Source organism: Zootermopsis nevadensis, unplaced genomic scaffold (genome assembly GCF_977971745.1).
Source record: "Zootermopsis nevadensis isolate Lab colony 2312 unplaced genomic scaffold, Znev_1.0 Znev_ptg000002l, whole genome shotgun sequence".
NCBI classification, from domain to species: Eukaryota; Metazoa; Arthropoda; class Insecta; order Blattodea; family Termopsidae; genus Zootermopsis; species Zootermopsis nevadensis.
Window position 1 is genome coordinate 17055398 of NW_028259134.1, and position 14717 is coordinate 17070114.

The window sequence follows — 14717 nt, forward strand, 5'->3', positions numbered from 1 at the left end:
ATAAACGTTTATAATCCAAATGTAAATAATAACGTCACGACTTCTTTTCTGCAAACTTCAGGAAAAAATGTTCTTTTCCTATTAAGCCTCTCTTTTTTTAAACTCTAGAACCAAGAGGTACAAAACATCGGATGTTTATACTGAGATAGTATGACAGTACAAAGTACAACAAATTTACATACGTAGCTTCAGAAATTAGCTGTATATCTCCAAAAATCAAATCAAATAATAAATCGTTTACATTACTGTATATATCTCTAAGTTACTTGAACAGTTTAATAAGTTTTATATGTTGACGAAACATGTTTTACATATTAAAATTGCCAGGCGAAATATACATAAACGGAATACGCGCTTTTTAAAAACTCGTATGACAGGCGATACGTTCCTCTGATAACGCTGCTACGTCACCTTCAGGGTAATACGGCGTCACAACCTGAGAGACCACATATTTCCACCGCTGTGAGAACTTTAAATCTCAGACAGTACGTGGTACGCGATTTTCACTGCAGAAGCGTGGCTGCACTGTGTTATTCAACTACGTACTTCAGGAAACACAAATTGCTGCGGTGTGAAATGAGATACAGGCACAATTTTTCGTTAGTTAAAGAACGTTCTCCATTCAGCGGCTATACGTTACAGCTCCAGTCGACATAAAAAAAACCAGGGCTATTATAGGCCTATGCACGCGTGCATGTGCACGTAATAATTAAATTCCTTTAACAATTAATCGAAACATAAATAAATGTGGGGAAGATATTTAAGCAGCATGTTGAGTACGCCGAGAAATCAGAAGGCGAAATATGTCGTTTTACAAAGCTGTTGCAGGGTTATGAAATAAATGAAAATCAAGACAGAAGAGTCATTCTACGGGGAAAAAGAAATTTCTGCGATGTCAAAATTAAAGTTATTTCACGTTAATTTACATTATGTCCACACACACAAAAGGTTTCTTCATTAGAATTTTACGGAGGAAGACAAAAACGATAAACATTAGGCCTACACAATCTGATCTGTAAATACTACGTAACTGATTTCCACATGGTCCGGGGTCTTGTATCCATTTATAAAAATTCTCTCATTTTATTTTCAACTAAATCCTAAAACGCCTTCCTTCATAATTACTGCAGAACACACACAAAAAAACTAAACTTGTTTCTTAGAATTATTAAATACTTCCAGGAAAACATAGGCTAAAAAACGTCCTTGAAAAGGTTTATGATTCGTTCTATGAAAGCTATTCATTTTCCGTAGCAGAAGAAACTGTCATTCACATTAAAACAACAGAAGACAGATACATAACATCGATGATAAAACAGAAACAATAGTTTAGTTTTCCGGTCTTCAACAAGTTATCTTACACTTGTATGCTTTTGTGGTAACGCGCTTTGAACAATTTCTTAGGCATAAGTCTGTGGAAAATGGCACACAAGTTGAAGGTCCAATACGTGGCCTTCATAGTTCTTCAAATGGGGTCGATTCTTATATTCCCGTCAAATACAGTGGTGTTTGGCGCAAACCGCGCACGAGACGTGGTTTCAGGCACACACGCCAACGAAATACTTCTACACGCGTCGTTCGGTAAATCCGGTTCACGAGGTAGAGACCGTTCGGCATTGCAGTGCTCTGTATTTATGCGTTTAACATTGAACTCAAGTTCTAAACAAATCAGCAAGCCACAGTACGCAATATTTCATCACTGTTTCAGAAAAAACGTCAAGACCAAATGTTTGTGTCCATCACAGTGACAAAACAAAACTGTTACTCCTTATGTTTCTGCAGTCCCAGTTTATCTGTACGTCTACGAAACATGACAGAGTCAAAATGGTGGTCACCGAACCGGAACGTAAAAATCCGTAAACAATCTTACATGAACCTTAAATCCGAATGCGTGTAAGGAAGACCTAGGCAGGCCTGCCAACCACAGCCTAACTGCACACGGCGACAGATTCTGGTATAGTGTGATGAAATGGGCCACGACCATTTCGTCCCACACGCTATAGATTCATAGTCCCACAACATCTCTTTCTGAATGAACTTCATCAGCATAGTAAGATTGCAGAAAAGGTACATTTCATGAATACTAGCCATATTTCGTGGCAGAATAAAATTGTTACAACACAGATAATCAGTATAGGGAATATTAATGTCGTGAGAACTCCCACCAACTTTCTTTCAGTGGAACATACTGGCTTCAACTTCAGCCCTGATGTGTCCTGAAGGTGAAGGCAGTATATTCCTATGAAACGAAGTCTGCCTACAAGTTAACACGGCGTTACAAACCCATAAAACATCGACATTTTGACCGCCGTTAAAACCTCAAATCTCACATTCTTTTGTGGCATGTGCAGTTCTGATGTGGGCCAAAGGAAGGTCAATTCTAAGAACACAAATACTGCACTGTCTCTGGGTCTGTACATGGACGCAAAGTACTGGCTTTGATTGAGTATCCTACCTGTTTTCTCCTTGATTTCACACAGCACGCTGAAAAGGGCTGGCTTCATGCGGTGGCAGTTAAGAGTGTGTTTTCTGTACAAGGACAAGAACAATTTACAGTTAGACATTTTGTTTAAAGCGCTGAAATATGTCACTGTCATAAATCAATATGGGTGCAAACGTAAACAAACTACTATTTTTATCTTTGTGACATGATATGATATACATATTTATCATAAAAACTCCTATTACAATCAACATTTTAATTATGCAGTCTGAGATTGCTGTACACTAGAGAAATAATGTAGTACGTCATTTAAAACTGCGGCAAAATAATTTTTGCAATGGGAAGTCACAGACAGCCCAACAAAAACACATCCACATAACAGTGACATTTTCGAGTTTCGTTTAATTTTCAACCTATTTTCAAATGCAAGACGATGCTTGACTACTGCCACTGTAAATACATGTTTTATTCATTTGTATTGTAAACACGGGATGGCTGCATATACATACAGATGGTTTAGAATTTTGAGGTTAAACCCGTCCAGATAAAATACTGCCGCTTTTAGGTAGTGGTAGTGGTAGTGGTAGTAGTAGTAGTAATAATAATAATAATAAATACCACCCGATTACAGAGGAGAATTGCTGATAATTATAGCTGTTCTGTTACAATGATATGTATAATTTTCATTTGGTAACTTAAAACCTACTGGTATCAAAACTCTACTAATTTAAAGATATGATAAGTAAGTGATGTATAAAATAATTCCTAAATGTAATGTGATCAACTTGTAAGACAATTGTTACCTTGCTTGAGCCTCGTCCAAGGACTGATCCGTGATGTTCATGATTTGTTGAAGAATCTCCCCAATATCTTGCTTTCTGGTTTCCTGATCAGGAGTCGTTGGGCCCCCATGGTTCGGATCCACAGGTTGCATCCCATACCCTTGAGGCATCATTCCAACTTGAGAGGTAACTGGGTGCATCATGCGACTCTGTTCGTCCATAATATCAGCAGCTGCAAGCACTAACAAAAGACACGCACTTGGAACCGCTGCAGAACAACCACTGACACCAGCTGAACTAAAACACCAAGTACGTCGTGTAGTTGCTTTCCAGTGTGAAATTTTACCGTCACCATACAGCACCACAATTCGATCACCACATACAGCAGTATCACATGCGTCCTGCGACTCACTCAGTTTAGGACACTAATAAAATATAGAGTTTGGGCACAATAGTTTTGACAGGCAGGTAGGGGGCACGATTTGGGGAGGAGGGTCTCAACAGTATGCCACTCAAAGTCCGAACGCCATAAAACCTTCAGTCCAAGTGCCATTTAGGGAAGTGAGGCTTTGAAAAGCAGCCAATGAGAATACGAGTTTGCGCGTCTGTTTTCTCGCTGAACGCTGCCAGTCATGAGAGCGCCACCTCCTTGGGCATGAGGATCCACAGCGCAGGCACCTTGTCACACGGCATAAGCCACTGTTTGAACAAAACTACAGCAAAAATACACAGATATACACCGAGATATGCAATTCCCTTATTATATAAATACCTTTACCAAACCTTAAACATAGTAAAACAAGCTCAGTCTTCGTTATACAACGCATCCACACACAAACACATCCGTTACAGCCTTTGTGTCAGTCTCTGTTCTGAATCACCGCCCACTGGAGGAGCTGTAGCCAAGGTCATTCCGATTTTATATCGTTATAAATTAGAAATCAATACGCGTAGAAAATGTTACTGTAAAATGACTCCATATTTATGACTACTACAATATACGATATCTGATCTTCTTGTATATAAAGCGTGTATTACATGGAGTTAGAAACCTTCCGCTGAAACACAAGACGTGGCGCCTCATGATGATTTACGTCATCGTAAACCGGCCTAATGACAGCCATCATGGCTGCCTGGGTTGGGTAATGTTGATTCAAAACAAACCAAATACTACCATACACTCTGACTTATTTATCCAGGATTTCAGGAAAAGTTAAATATTGAAATCATAAATGCAACTTGTAGTTTGTTATGTGCAGTTTGTGATGTGCTGGAAGAGAGATGTGCATTGTAGTGGCGAAAAGGCGTTCTACTGAAATACTTTGAGGTGTAGAGTGATGGCTGGAAGGAGGAGCGTGGCGATGATAAATCAATCACGGGACATTTCAGTGAAACTCCCCATCACAGAAGGCATAAAAGTCAGGGACAGGGAAAATAACTTCAAAAAATCAACAGTGCAAAATTTAATCCTGAATTGTTTATTTATGTGTTAATTTTCGAAAATAATAGGTTTTAAACAGAGGATTTTTTTTAAAAAAAATCCTTACTTCGAAGGAATATTATTTTCTGATTTCAAAAAGTTTCAGTCAGCCAAATTACACTGTTAGAAACGTTTCAATAACAGAATTACTGCATTTTTCATATTTTATATAAAGCATTGCTAGATATTTATTGGGAAAGTTATTGTTTATGTGCTAAAATTTTACGTATGAATGATAACATATGACATTCTGTAAGATCTCATTATTTATTACTCAATTCAATTTTACTCTTCATTTAAAAATTGTTTCTATTACAAGAATTGCATGTTCGTGCCACCATGCGGTAGAACTATATAGTTTCAGCAATTTCTTCGGTAGATGGCAGACGCCTATAGCTCCGCTTTCAGTAACTCGATCGATATGGTAGCTGCCTCTTTATCTACATACTCGGCTCGTATCCAGGAAGTAGGGGGACAGCATGTATCCGAAACGTTAGTATCTAAGTACGAGTGAGTGCACATGGTGTGACAATCCAGAAGGATCTTTAGTGCCGTGATATCTGCAATAACTGAAGTTTACATAAAACGTTACGGACCACACGCGGGATAAATTCATTTTTTATTCAAAAATTATTTGTTTTTCTCACCTTCAGGTTTTCACACCAAAATGCACAAATTTTTCATGTAATCCATCCGTGTTATATGCACATTCTTGTTTAGTTGGTTATTCTAACAATATTTTGTTAAGAACGCATTATGAAATATAGTGTATTTATAATTGTATTAATAAAATAAAACAGACTTAGGAAAAGAGAGTGAAACATTAAAACGCTGTAATGTTCGTGTATTATTTTAATGGAATTCACGTACATGTATAATTTTCTTCCGTGTTGTTTAAGAGGTGAAACTAATTAAGAACATGCATATATTGCTGAATCGTAGTCTTTTCAGCACCTTGAACAGAAGAATTTTAGTCTGTGCTGTCGACCTTAGCACGTATGCACTCTCTGGATGCCTGGATAATATTAACGGACTCGTTGATGGCTTTATCCTGGACATTGTTTGTGCATACTGTGAAGTCCGCAGTGAGTTTGGGAATGTTGGCTTTGAAGTCAGCCATCTCACCCAGGATACCAGCCATCAATATATCTCTGCCAACGAGCACCTCGTAGCCAACGACATTCAGACAAGATGACAAAGCTTTCACTGCTTTGTACTCGTTGTCACAGGCCGTCACGTTACCAAGAGCGATCTGAGAGCGACTCTTGGCTTCCTGAAGCATCTGCTTCAGATTCAGATGGTACGGCTGCAGAACAAGAGATGCATTCTGAAGACAGATCGGGATGCCTGTTGCTGCCAAACAAAACGAAAGTTAATTTATTTATAACACTGCAAAATATTTAAGGCAGTATTTATAACCGCGATTCGATGGTAAAAATGTCAGCAATGAAACCAACTGCAGAATGGCGACCAAAGACAGGCTGAACCACGTAACCTGAGATCTTATCGGGTCACCTAATTCCCCGACAGCAACGCGACAGAAATACGAAGGAGATATGGAGCCGGGTATAGAATGCATTCCGATTTATCTCCAAGCTCCTTACACACCGTCATGAGTATGTCGAGGCGGTTGACGATTCGTAGGCGTATGCCTCAGTTAACAGACGAGTACTACAGATAACACTTACCCGCCTCCTGGATCATGGCTTGGTACTTCTGGTCGTTACCATCCTCGCAGGCAGATACGTCGATGTCCGGAGGTTTTATGGCGGCGATAGCAAGTTTGGCTTCTGTTACCAGAGCCAGAAGACCTTCCGGGTCGTTGCTCTGGATCTGCAAAGCCTGAAGCAGTTGACTGCCATCGTTTTCAGTCTTCGTTACCAGACGCTTGAAGTTGCTTCCTAACTGCTGAATTTGATCTTCAGCGTGTTCAGTGAGGTCTTGGATTGATCCTATTGGTTCGTCAGGAGCATATCCGAACTGAGTGGTGTCTGCACTGGACACCTGTAAAGAATAGATTTTTGCAGCTGTAAGTAACCAAGCTTCTTTGCGTTTACGTGACGTAACTTCAGGTGTTCAAAAGAAATTGCGCTTTGTATTACAGAATAACGAAATTTCATCTGTTACCCTAGTTTCATTTATACTCTTATTTATGGGTTCCTATGGATCTCTTTGTAAATAAATATCACTTTCTTAAACGGCATTAACGAACTGATCTTTGTACTCGAAGAGTGTTATTCTTTATTGCGTTATGGACTGAATTCTTAAACAAAATTTAGACAAGCTGCGGCTTTATAGAGTTTATTAAAATATAATGATTCTGCATATATTTAATTTAATTACATTTAACTTCATTATACTCTTAATGGTTCCACTGCAGAACAAAACAGAACATAACGAAGTTCACTAAGGAAATTATAGTGCATTTGTTTTACAGTTACTCACTTCTACTGAAGGATATGACTACTCCGTAAGGTACATTTCTCTTTTAAGGAAATGAAGAGTAACACTTCAATTCTGACAACTGTATCGACTGACATTATAAGGCATTGCATCAATTTATTCTTGTGGGCCTAACACCGAAGGAAATAGTTATGTTGTAAGCAAGATCAGGCACTGTAGACATTTAAATAGGCTATTCAACTTAAGCAAAATACCTGGCAACTACTTGGAAGAACAGTCTTTTGTTTCCATAGGAAATACATGATAATGTGATTTATTTTTATGCTTAATACAAGAATTTCTTGCACTTAATTTAATGTATCGAGAATAACTTATGCCTGTTGCAACACATTTTCCCTGTTGTAAAATACTATTGCAATCGTACTTACTGCACAGAATGCCATAATAGCTACAATAATTTTGGCGACCATTTTCATGTTCTTCCTCTCGTGTCCCAATATCTTGGGATGTGTTCCGCTGACAGGCTGCCACAGTTTATATATCCATATAACAACTGCGCTACAGCTGAGAAAATAATGCGCTGTTTGCTGAGATTAACAGAGCTCATTGTTTCATCCTACGCTAAAAATGTTAGAAACAAAGGGGAAAATTTCGCAATCGGAACTTGCCTGACTCCTGTCTGGTGTGGTGACAACGCCATCACGGTGATTCTCTACGAAACTTCGTTGGCAGGGTGTCTGGAACCTATCTTTCTGGGAATTCCTCCCCGTGATTTTAAGGCAACTTCTACAAGCAAAACCTCACGTAATTCTTGCAAAGAGCCTGATATTGTTGTCAACAGAACTGGAATTTGTCCGCAGATTTTAATAAAACTCATCAATATCAAATTTGATAAACAACTGATACGTGAGGTAGTATAGCTGCGTCATATTTTGATATTAATTAAAATAATTATTATATTTGTTTACCGTCAAATCACAATAAAATAGTAAGAGAAGATAATTAAAATGATTAAAATATCATCTTATGTTCCATATCGAGCATTCGATTTACATCGGAACATTCACAACATTTTTCGGTTTATCAAACCGTCATCAGGTGTAAATTATAAACTTTTAAATTCAAATTACAATTATTTATAGTTTTTACAATTTTATAATTTTATCATCTTTCTCAGTATATTTTATGGAAGTTGTGTTTAGATATTATTAATATAACATTATTGTTGAGGTGGTGTTATTGATGTTTATACCAGTCTGTGAAGTAAAAGATTCGAAAACATTAATGAAAATGATTGAATATAGAAAACAAAATGAATTAAAATAATAAATAATAGCAAATAAACATACCATATATGAAATAGCAATCGGTTCAGATGTGTTCAGAGGAGAGATCCAGAAGTGTTACCATCTCGGAACGAGGTTCGTTATTGACTGCGGTGTAAGTGGGTGAAAGGTGGTTTGTCAGGGTTGGGGTCAAGGTACTGGAGTGCATTAAAAATGGGGTTATTAAGAAAAATGTTATTGCAGTTTTCGAAGCGGACAGAATGAATCTGAAATGTGGATTTTTTTCAATTTCGTTGCAAACGCGCCCAAGACGGAGGGGAGAAGAAATACACAAAGCATTGAAAAAAGAAAGCACTTCAAGAAGAGAGAAAGAATGATTATGACACAATAAAATTTATTTAACAATCGTAGTTAATTATTTGACCTTTAAACCGGCTTTCACACATGTTCAGACTATTTACTTTAATCTCTTGAGTACGTAGAGAACATATAATAATAAATGTGGTTGACATTTTCACACATATGTTCAGATGGATGAGTTATTACACAAAGCCTACTAACACATTGTGTTTACTCGCACTGCAACAGCTGACTGTGTTTTTGAAAGTTCACAGCTCAGACACGAGAAGACTTGCGTATTCTGTGACGAGAAAGCCTATCAAACGCAAAACGAACACAGGAGTAAGAGTGGACAATACTAGCGCAAAGATTCACTCCGCCCACGATAACATCATACAGTACTTAAACAATAAATTCTTCTTCTCTTCTTATATCTTTGTCTCTCCTACGTGGAGCATAGTGACATCCCTTCGGAGGTTTCTGATCTATTTAAGGCATTTTGTAGGGACTCCTTGGACCAGCGATCAGCCCATCGCAAGGTCTCTACCAAAAACATGGGTGAGAAATGGCCGCTGAATTTGGCTCACGAAACATCTCGTTCATGCGCGTGAGGTTCTTTTACATGCCGTAAATCTACGACATGGGACCGCCAGCTTTACTTCGTCTCCGAAGGAAGTTGTGCTACGGATTTTTATCACCCTTAAGAATCCATCGAACTCGGCCGGGTTTGAACCACTGAGGGCGACTAAACAATAAATTAATAACAAAAACGTAATAATATCTAAAATTAGCAGCACTCATCCTATAAATGGTGAAAGGAATTATATAATGAGTATGAAGCAATGGAATTCTACCACTTTTCAACAATTTGCTTTTTACACAAAGGCAAGATGATACATGACGTATATGTATATATATATATATATATATATATATATATATATATAAATTAAAATTAAATTAAATTCGTGGCGTAACAACCCTCTGAGAGCCAAAGCCGACTAGCTTGACTGCTGGCCTCACGTTCACATGCCTAAGCAGAGGTGAACGATCATCCAACCAGATATAGGTGAAGTGTGGTCAGCACGACGAACCCCCAGCCATTGCTAGTTTTCCTGACCGGATTACGCTACTCATTGTAGCTCCCCAATTTCCTCACGATGCTGGGTTGGCACCGGTCCCATACACTGGTCGAAAGCTCATGAGAAAACTTCTTCTCCCCCGAGACTCGAACCGGCGCGCATTCCGTATCGCCGGTCCGAAGCATGATGCCTCAGACCGCGCGGCTACGGCTGTATTATTTTTAGTCAGCTAAGTACCTTACAGAAACTGAATATGAAAGTGTGGACTATATTAATTTAATTCAAGATAAAATGCAATGGCTAGCTTTGTGGACTCGGTAATGAAGGTAGGGGATTTCTGGGCCACGTGAGCGATTATGAACTTATAAAGAAAGTTTCTGGAGTTAGTCAAACTGACATTCCTTTAACAGAGACTACACACCAGCTAGCTCATTAATGATTGTGACAAGGATGAATGCGGAACGAAACATATTACTGTTGACTGAGACGTAGAAATTGTTAATTTATGTTCGTTATTTACACAGCTACTGAACCGTTTCTCTTTGCACTGTGTCACACAGTACTTATTGACAAAGCCTGATATAACACACGGATTCTTTATGACATTTCGGCACCTACATTAGTTTGGTTTGTGTATATATATTGCGAGAAACACTGCTACAGACACATTTTTTCTGCTTCCATCAGACTACAAGGCAACAACGTACAAAATGGTTGCCAAAATATACATCACTTTCTCTGCTATATGTATGCTTCATGTAAGTACGATATTTTTTTGGAAGTCAGAGCAACATCTGCTTAAAATTCAAATATATGTTATCCACCAGCATAATAATTTCTATTCGGTAGGTAAGGGAAGTGCACAGGTTTTATCTCCGAAATTATTTGAAGAATTTGTTGACATTTTGTACGAATTGGTTTATTATAAACTATGAAGTAGCTTGTAAGATAATTGATAAAATGTACCAATGTTGTAAAATTAAGGATTACTGAAGAATAATTGTATATGGGGGAACAAAATTACCGAAATGAAGGGTGAGTGTCTAGTTAGAAGAATAATGTTGTGCGCCTGTGTAGCACCAGAAGAGCGTAATAAACTGGAAGTCCGCTGAAACCAGGTTTTAGTCGGACAGTCTTCTGTATAGAGAAATTAACTAAATAAATAAATGAAGGAATGGATGGATGAATGGTCTCCGCCGAAGATTGCCTGATAACTTAAATTTGAATTCTATTCGTTTACTATAATCTAAACTGTACATGAAGTTCAGATCTATAGTAATATCTGTTTATTCATAAACGGCTGATCGAACACAAAAATCATACAAAATACTGTGACCTTATGTAATTACTGTAAGAAATTTGGTCTGAACATTTTCCAGTATGGTTTATGTTTCATTAAAAACAAATAAAAGTAATTATCGATTATGCCGCGCAGTATCCGATTTGCTTCAAAATAATATAAGTACCGGTAAGTACAGGATAGTCTTTTAACTTCAATACATGAACAGAAAGAACAAAACACTACGCAAAATCGAAAGAAACACGTTTTGAAAATACGCGTTCCAAAACTTGTGTATAATCTACTTTTCTGCATGACACGTTGAGTCATTATATAATACTCAACGAAGGTACTAACTCATGTTTCGTTTTGTATAGATTCTTGCTGAGAAAGAAGTAGGTAGAAATTTTAGAGCACACAAATTTCATGACAAGTATGAAGGAAGTCTAATACTGGCTAATATTCTCATCACAGTGTTAAAATAGATCTTACGAAACTATGATGTGGGGATTTAAACTAGGGTAAACTATCTGAGATGAAAGTATAACATAGGACTTCGAAATGTTTAACATATCTTTATAACAACAGGAAATTTGTTTAGCAAGTGTATAAGACTATTACTCGAATGCTTTGGAAATTTCATGCAACAGTGAGTTAATTAGGAAGTCAGTTTATTAATTCGATAAGGGGTTAGCGTCATTTTTCTGTTTACATGATACACGACAACACTTATCGAATAACAAAGTTTAGCTTCAGAACTTCCTTGAAGTTGACTCGCTCCCGTCCGGTATCGGCTCACTTCGTATTACTGTTATATTTAAATATTTACGTCAGGGGACCAGAACGACATAGTTGATTTGTTAGCTGTATCCTTTTAAACATACGAGATACTTTAAACATGCATTTGAATGTCTTTTCAGGTTGTGAGCTCTGGGTTGCTTGGATTGGCTGTCCAACCTCTGACGACTCCTATACTGACCGAGATTAAAACTGTGATAAGTAACCTCCAGAACGTCCTTACAGGCTCAGGCGAAAAGGCCGATAAGTTACTTCAGAAGTTGAAGTACAAGAGTTCCGATCCAGAAGGTATTCTCGGACTGGTGAAGGAGATTGATATGGCCATCTCGCAAGTAGTTCCGGTTGACGTAGCCACTGACATCAGTCCGTGTTTCGACGTGGGCAAGCCGAATATCTCAGAAATGGTAAAGAAAGCAGGTAAAGAATAATCTGTTCCTGTCGTGATACCTTGTTTTTTATATATATATATATAACAAGGTATATATATATCAGAATGGTTTACATAAACATCGTGTTATTTGTTCCTGTACTGTATATAACAGCGTTCCATGTTTCGACACGGGTAAATCGAATATCTTGGAAAAAGGTAAAGAAAACAGGTGAGAAATTATGATCCTCTGCTATACACTGCAACGAATTTAGCTGTAGATCTGTGATAAATATTTATCCCAAGTTCTTCCTGAAACAGGATCGACGTTCTTATATTAACATGGTTAATATGCGCATCAAGTAGTGATTGTTACATTTAAAGCCTCTGTGCAATGGAGTTAGTTATTTGTTAGGAAAATAAGCGACCCACGTTCCATTTAGATCAGAACACACGTTGTTTCAATCAAATTTTATTTATGTATTTCCCTATGCAAAATTCTCGGCTGTCTCAGTTCTAAGGGGATGTGATGATATTATATTACAGTTTTATTACGTACTATTACTGGATTTCTGGACTTTGTCCGTTGTATGGTATCCTGGAAAAAGAACAGAACTTTCGGGAAACTGGAACTGCTTCAGTCCTTTGGTTAAAAAGTGGTTTTTGTTTCCTCAGTTGGGTCCTTTAGAACCACTCTACAACCACTATTCTGTATTTTACAACACATTATTGATAAAACTAGATCTTGGGGGTATATGAAATATGAATAGGTTAGGATCGTCACCCAGCATGTAACTTTGCTGTCTGTATCAGGAGAGGGGGCGCAGGCCTGCTACAATCAGGTGGATACAGAGCTGCAGCCATACAGAAACAACCTCCAGCAGACAATCCAGAAGACCTACCAACTCATGACGGAAGCTCAGAATAACCTAACATCATGCATTCTGGCGCTGGGAGGTATCGTCTCCTGCACTGCGAAGGTTAAGAAGCAAGTGTTCTCGGCGAGAGACCGGTACGTGGCCGACAGCGACTACGAAACGAAGGCCAGCCAGGTCGTCAAAGAGTTCCAGGATTGTTCAATCTTGGTGGAGGATAACGCAATAGCCACAGCCGTAAAGGTTATCCAGACTGCACGCCAGTGTATCCGGTCCAAGATCAGCCCCGCTACAAAATAGTTCAGCGCTATACAGTTTTGTTTCTTATTACTGTACTGGTCATTACTGCCGTGCGAATAAACTGAATAAAGCATAACTGGTGTTCTTATTGACCTCTCACTCGGTAAATTTCCCTCGCCTGTTGAGACTTTGCTTAATAGCAAATTCCTTCGTGTGTGAACATCTTACGACTTTGTATGAACCGCAGGCCCGATTGCAGCCAATAACACGAAACTGTCAGATGAACACTGAGCACGAACCTTTGAAATTTTCAAGGTATTTTCAGTCATTTTTTCTGACGAACTGTACGTATCTGAGTGACTATACACAAGCCAGTTTCAGGTCATGGCAATGTCACAATATCAGCCCATGGGTTTGCCGAATAGAGGCCTTTAAAATTTTCAAGGTCATTTAAATTAGATTTGTTTTCTCACGCTTATTTCTGCCGAACTGTAAGTATCTGAAGGAAGACACACGTGTCAATTTGAGAGCACGCATAGTTCAAGTTTATGTCAAGATCACCACAATACAATTTCAAGGGTTAGGCCCTATATAGGCCTTTAAAATTTTTGAGGTCAAATAAAGTATATTTTTTCTCACGCTTATTTCTGCCGAACTGTATGTATCTGAATGCCCGTATAATAAATTCTGATTGATACATACGACTGCACGACTGCTTAGAAACGTTATGTTTCCTGTCAGTGTTTTCCGAAGTGGAAACCGCGGACTCGATGTTCACAGAGCTTTCCTCCGTGTTTACGAAGAAAATTTGACCAAAAACAATTATGCTAAATTAATTTTTACACTGATAAATGATAAACTATAATGACTTCAGGCATACCCAATAGCTTATTTTAAAATATATAGGCCAAAAATAAACAAGAAAGCACACTAATCGCGTTAAATTACATACATACAACGCATTAAAAAAGGTACCTCACATGTTTAAGTTTATTACTAACATAAAGGGTATATAGGGTATTGACAAATTAGATTTTAAGGCATTTTTATAGATTTAAGGATGCTAAATATTTCATTCGCACCAAGGGAGCGCATACCTAAAGAGAACGGGTCTAAATCTCGTCGGGAAGTGTTGTGTTTCTTTACGGGTTGAATTCTTAGACCATGCGCACACGAGAGATTTGGGCCGCAGCGATTTTTCTGCCGCATTGATGGAACGCACTGTTTCAGTAGGAAGCGAGGGCACGTGCGATAGTTTTACCGCTGCGGCTTTTCTGCCGCAACATGCTTCATTTTCGATGCGGTGAGGTGGCCGCACAGCTGATGGCGGTGGCAATAGAACA

General features: G+C 38.2%; 3 protein-coding genes across 13 annotated transcripts in view; 1 reads left to right on the forward strand and 2 right to left on the reverse strand.

Moving 5' to 3' along the window:
• exd (PBX homeobox extradenticle) overlaps positions 1-4103 on the reverse strand; it is a 378101-nt gene extending 373998 nt beyond the window's left edge. For 4 of the 11 annotated variants that reach the window (XR_015535862.1, XM_087351449.1, XM_087351452.1 and 1 more), the window contains exons 1-2: positions 3247-4102; positions 2456-2529 (exon numbers count right to left, since the gene is read on the reverse strand). Coding sequence is in view for 10 of the 11 variants with exons in the window: in XM_087351449.1 (XP_087207575.1) it covers positions 2456-2529; positions 3247-3446 (274 nt within the window). In the remaining variant the exon portion in view is untranslated. Of the gene's footprint in view, positions 1-2455; positions 2530-3246 lie in introns of all 11 variants that reach the window. The other 7 variants (XM_087351470.1, XM_087351466.1, XM_087351468.1 and 4 more) reach the window with 2 other exon arrangements.
• A 1429-nt stretch (positions 4104-5532) lies between these two features.
• LOC110840172 (uncharacterized) lies at positions 5533-7808 on the reverse strand. Its single transcript, XM_022085016.2, has 4 exons — positions 7777-7808; positions 7537-7672; positions 6394-6709; positions 5533-6058 (listed from the first exon to the last, which is right to left on the reverse strand). Exons 1-4 carry the CDS (start codon positions 7806-7808, stop codon positions 5676-5678), a joined length of 867 nt encoding a protein of 288 aa, XP_021940708.2. The 3' UTR covers positions 5533-5675.
• Positions 7809-10432: 2624 nt separating this feature from the next.
• LOC110840173 (uncharacterized) lies at positions 10433-13510 on the forward strand. The gene is made up of 3 exons (XM_022085017.2): positions 10433-10573; positions 12015-12309; positions 13073-13510. Exons 1-3 carry the CDS (start codon positions 10526-10528, stop codon positions 13432-13434), a joined length of 705 nt encoding a protein of 234 aa, XP_021940709.1. The 5' UTR covers positions 10433-10525; the 3' UTR covers positions 13435-13510.
• Positions 13511-14717: the final 1207 nt, after the last annotated feature.

Bases quoted from the DNA above. Each gene is read 5' to 3' on its own strand.
- LOC110840172 (XM_022085016.2), bottom strand. From the start codon at position 7,808: ATGGCGTTGTCACCACACCAGACAGGAGTCAG. The intron at 6,710-7,536 runs GTAAGTACGATT...TATTCTTTACAG, and splicing joins CTATTATGGCATTCTGTGCA to GTGTCCAGTGCAGACACCAC. The intron at 6,059-6,393 runs GTAAGTGTTATC...TTTGTTTGGCAG, and splicing joins AGCCATGATCCAGGAGGCGG to CAACAGGCATCCCGATCTGT.
- LOC110840173 (XM_022085017.2), top strand. From the start codon at position 10,526: ATGGTTGCCAAAATATACATCACTTTCTCTGCTATATGTATGCTTCAT. The intron at 10,574-12,014 runs GTAAGTACGATA...ATGTCTTTTCAG, and splicing joins CTGCTATATGTATGCTTCAT to GTTGTGAGCTCTGGGTTGCT. The intron at 12,310-13,072 runs GTAAAGAATAAT...TGTCTGTATCAG, and splicing joins AGAAATGGTAAAGAAAGCAG to GAGAGGGGGCGCAGGCCTGC.